The 4686-nt window shown below is 50.7% G+C and overlaps 1 protein-coding gene across 1 annotated transcript in view; it reads right to left on the bottom strand.

Moving 5' to 3' along the window:
- SEMA4B (semaphorin 4B) overlaps positions 1–4686 on the bottom strand; it is a 43791-nt gene that overhangs the window by 7740 nt on the left and 31365 nt on the right. The window contains exons 8-9 of the mRNA XM_014589489.2: positions 1991–2172; positions 1715–1865 (exon numbers count right to left, since the gene is read on the bottom strand). Of these exons, the coding sequence (XP_014444975.1) occupies positions 1715–1865; positions 1991–2172 (333 nt within the window). The remainder of the gene's footprint in view (positions 1–1714; positions 1866–1990; positions 2173–4686) is intronic.

Below are 4686 nucleotides of genomic sequence, written 5' to 3'. Positions count from 1 at the left end.
CTGTCTGGCGAGCGCACGCGCCCTACAGTGAAAATCTCTCCGAAAAAAAAAAAAAAGAAGCCTCAGCCCATCACCGTGGTTCTGCACAGAACCAATGTGCTAATCTGAAGCCCCAAGTGTAGTGCCCAGGGTAGGGGGAAGCCAAGGGCTCAAGGACTTTTCACTGCGCCTCCTCTCTGCTCACCACTCTGCATCCCATACACACATAGGCCTCAAGAACCATGAACACGTCTGTTCCTTGAGCTTCCTCCCTTCCTGTTCGCAGGAAGCCCTGGCTGAACTCAGTGTGGACATGCCATGGGCAGTGCAGCTGGTTCCCATGGCTGCCGGGGCTTCCTGAGTCTCTCTACCTGGTAGGTTCTGTTAGGGAGTTAATACACCAGAGTGACCCTCAACCAGTGGTTCCCAGAAGTTTGCTCAACTGGGACAACCATGCCACGGGTTCCACGCCATGACTCAGGGCCGCCCGCAGGCCCGAGCTCCAGCCACCACTGCAGAAAGGTTCACCCACCCACCCTCTCTGGCTTTCCTCCCTCCATCCCTCATGCTACTTCCTGGGTCACCGCCCAAATGAACTACTGGCACTCACTGTCTCGTTTGCTTTGGAGGAAGCCCACTAGCTGGTAGGGAAGGAGAAATGGAAAGAAAGGAGAAAAGGACTATTTCCCTGTGGCCTGGCCCTTCAGTCATCTGATTCTTTTGTTCATTTTGTTTTTGTCATAGGATGTGTGCGCTCATAGGACAGAGAAGGAAAGTGAGAAATCACCCATCAGGAGGGATGGCCACGCTGCAATCCCTTCTCCTCCATTCTCCTCTCAGGATTTTGGGCAGGCATGCACATACTCACAGCATGATTTTCACGTACTGGGTCCTGGGTTTGAATTGTGCTCGGCCATGTGGGATCCAGGTGTCTTAACCACCACACCACCTGCTGGCCCCTCAGTCACTTGATTTATTTTTTAATTATTAATTTTATTTATTATTTTTATTTTTTAAAATTTGCTATAGGGCACATGTGCTCATAGAGAGAGAGAGAAAAAAAAAAAAAAGGTGAGAAAACAGGCTGCCAGTTCTGGGATTTGAACACAGTCAGTCATGTGGGAGTTCAGTACCTTAATTGCCATGCCACCTGCTGGCCCCTCCATTACCAGATATTAAATGAGGAGCTCCTAGGACCAGCGGATGGCATAGTGGTCACGTTGCTGGACTATCATATGGCCGACAGTGGTTCAAGTCCTGGACCGGGTAGCTTGAAACACACCAAGCATGTAAGCATGTGTGCCTAAGATCCTGGAAGGACAATGGAGGAGAAGGGACTGCATTATGGCCATCTCCCTAGGGGGTGATTTCTCACTTTCCCTTTCACTGTCTCTGTCTCTTTCTCTCTGGTGGGCACATGCGCCTTAAGACAAAAAAACCTCTTAAAAATAATAATAAACAATAAGTAACTAAGGAACTCCCTCTAAGTGGGAGAGAGGATGGAGTGAAGGGACATTTACGACAGCCTGCAGCCCGTGCTCTGACGTGGACACACCTGCCCAGTCTGAGACGGACTGAAGGCACCCTGACGTTCACAGTCACATCTAACCCAGTAACGTGAGCAGGCTTATGTGTCAAACTTCAAGGTGAGAAAACAACTTCAGAGAAGCCAAGGAATTGGTTTGAAGCTTTGATGCCAGCATGATGTGGGGACCCGAGCCTCGCCAGTACCCACCGCTCCAGGCCGGGGTGATGGCACGGGGTCAGTCGCGGTGTACCACTGCTGCGTCTCACGGTTCACCTCCTTGTAGAGGCCATGGAAGGCCCTCTGCACGTCCTTCATGGTGAAGACGCAGACAGCAGAGCCCTCGGTGGTCCCCCTGTGCCTGCAGAGAATGTCGCCAGTTACCCCGGGAAGTCTGAGGGATACAACGAGGCTAGCTGGACCCGAAGTGGCTCCTGGACCCCCGTCCAGCCACCTCTCTCCCTCTGTCCCCAGTTAGGGCCCTACCACTGGGAAGTGAAGACCCCATAGAACAGGGTGTCACGCCAGTCCTGGGGGCTGGGGGTCAGTGTGAAGACGTCCTGCAGCACGTTGAAGGGGAAGCCATCTTCAGGCCGAGAACACAGCAGCTGGGCCTTGAGGAAGGATGTCCAGCGCTGCTGCAGCACCCGCTCACCGCCCCGGTCGGCCTGGAAGCAGGGAGGGACAGGCAGAGCTAAGCACAGGCTGGGGCTGACACGGGGAGCCAAGCACCTCTCCGCTGTGCCCTGCCCAGTGGAAGTGGAGACAGAGTCCAGCAACGAAGGGGAGGCGAAAGCCTGGACCGAGTTCCATCTAAAATGAAGAAAACGAGGCAGTTGCACATGCCCCATCTGAGAGTGCATTTCTTAGGGTGGACTGTGGAGAAACAAGGCCCAAGGGGACCCTGTCTAAGCACAAGGGCAGATGGCAACTCAGTGGCAACACAACACCCTGTGAGGCTGGCCCACGCGGGAGGGTCTTGAGTTCACAGAGGCCTCCTTCTACACACAGGGCGCACGTGCCCATGATCTGGTTGGCTGAGGCTGGGGGTGGGTCACTGCGTGGGGATCCTGTTGTGCCTCTATCCTCCTTTCGTGAGAGAAATAAACAAACTACAAAAAATAAGTAAATCACCTGGGGCGTGATTTCCCACTTTCTTTCTCCCTCTCTTTCTGGTGAGCGCGCATGCCCTATAGCAAAAATCTCTCTTTAAAAAAAAGTCATTTTTCTGCTCTCTACTTCTATGAGGACTTTTCTTTTTTTAAATTTCATTTTGTTACTGTTTGACATTTTTAACCATATGGTAGACAATACTTTAACATTTAAAAAAAAACACCTGCCCAGTGGAAGTGGAGACAGAGTCCAGCAACGAAGGGGAGGCGAAAGCCTGGACCGAGTTCCATCTAAAATGAAGAAAACGAGGCAGTTGCACGTGCCCCATCTGAGAGTGCATTTCTTAGGGTGGACTGTGGAGAAACAAGGCCCAAGGGGACCCTGTCTAAGCACAAGGGCAGATGGCAACTCAGTGGCAACACAACACCCTGTGAGGCTGGCCCACGCGGGAGGGTCCTGAGTTCACAGAGGCCTCCTTCTACACACAGGGCGCACGTGCCCATGATCTGGTTGGCTGAGGCTGGGGGTGGGTCACTGCGTGGGGATCCTGTTGTGCCTCTATCCTCCTTTCGTGAGAGAAATAAACAAACTACAAAAAATAAGTAAATCACCTGGGGCGTGATTTCCCACTTTCTTTCTCCCTCTCTTTCTGGTGAGCGCGCATGCCCTATAGCAAAAACTACATAAATAAATATATAAATAAATAAGGAAAAAATCTATGACTTACTGCTGACCAAAGAAAGACAAAAGATCCCAATATGGCATGAACTCATACTTGTAAATAAACTAGTAATTTTCTGTGTATATTTTGCATATACCTACGCATATGCAAAAAAAAAAAATAGACCATCAAGGAAAGTTCTGAAACATCAAGGGGGGCCCTTCTCACAGTGGTGTGGTGGCAACATGGATGGCTCACATTTAGACACTGCCCACCTCCTTTCTGATAGTACAACTCTGAGGTCAGCATTCTTTCTTTGTTTCTTTTTTTTTTTTTTTTGAGAGGTTTTCGCTATAGGGCGTGTGCGCTCACCAGACAGACAGAGAGAGAAAGAGAGACAGAAAGCGAGAAATCACCCCCCAGGGGGGATGGTCACGCCGCAATCCCTTCTCCTCCATTCTCCTCTTGGGATCTTGGGCACGCACGTACATGCGCCTGGCGTTGAGTTTTAAGCCACCGGGTCCGGGAAGCGAACTGCGGTCGACTATGTGGGAGTCCAGCGACATCGCCATTATGCTAACTGCTGGTTCCCATGGTCAGCGTTCTTATTATTCCCATTTAAGAGATGAGGAAACTGTTTGACCCAGAGGGTGAGGTCCTTCAGATCCCACAGCCAGCAGGGTTTAAAGCCAGGTCGTCTGCCTCCAGAGCCTGCCCTTAGCACAATGCTATGTCGCCTCTTCATCTTGTAGGTGGTTCTGTGTGTGCTTCCCTATATCTTCACATTGGTCAGTAAGGAAAAGACAATGAAGATACATTATAATTTAAACGGAGGGGCCAGGACCAGCAGGTGGCAGGGTGGTTGAGGAACTGAACTCCTACTTGGTGGATCATGGTTCAAGTCCTGAACCTGGCAGTGGACTTTCTCATTTTCCTTTTCTCCATCTCTCTCTAGTGAGTGTATGTACACTATGGCAAATTAAAATAAGTAATAAAAAAAATAAATAACATCATTCTTTAAAAACAAAAAAGGGGGGGGCAGGGCCAACAGGTGGTATGGTGGTTAAGGCACTGGATTCCCACATGGCCGACCACGGTTAAAGTTCCAGACCTAGTGGCTTACTTTCTCACTACTACCTGCGCTCCCTGCCCCCTTCTCTCTCTGGTGAGTGCATTTGCCCTATAGAAAAAAATTTTTTTTTTTGGAGAGGTTTTCGCTATAGGGCGCATGCGCTCGCCAGAGAGACAGAGAGAGACATAGAGCTAGAAAGCGATAAATCACCCCCCAGAGGGGATGGTCACGCCGTAATCCCTTCTCCTCCATTCTCCTCTCGGGATCTTGGGCACGCACGCACACGCGCCCAGCGCGAGTTTTAAGCCACTGGGTCCAGGACGCGAACCGCGGTCA

Source organism: Tupaia chinensis, unplaced genomic scaffold (genome assembly GCF_000334495.1).
Source record: "Tupaia chinensis unplaced genomic scaffold, TupChi_1.0 Scaffold000359_1, whole genome shotgun sequence".
NCBI lineage: Eukaryota > Metazoa > Chordata > Mammalia > Scandentia > Tupaiidae > Tupaia > Tupaia belangeri.
The sequence above is the reverse complement of the archived record's forward strand: the minus strand, read 5'-3'. Positions and strand labels throughout refer to the sequence as shown.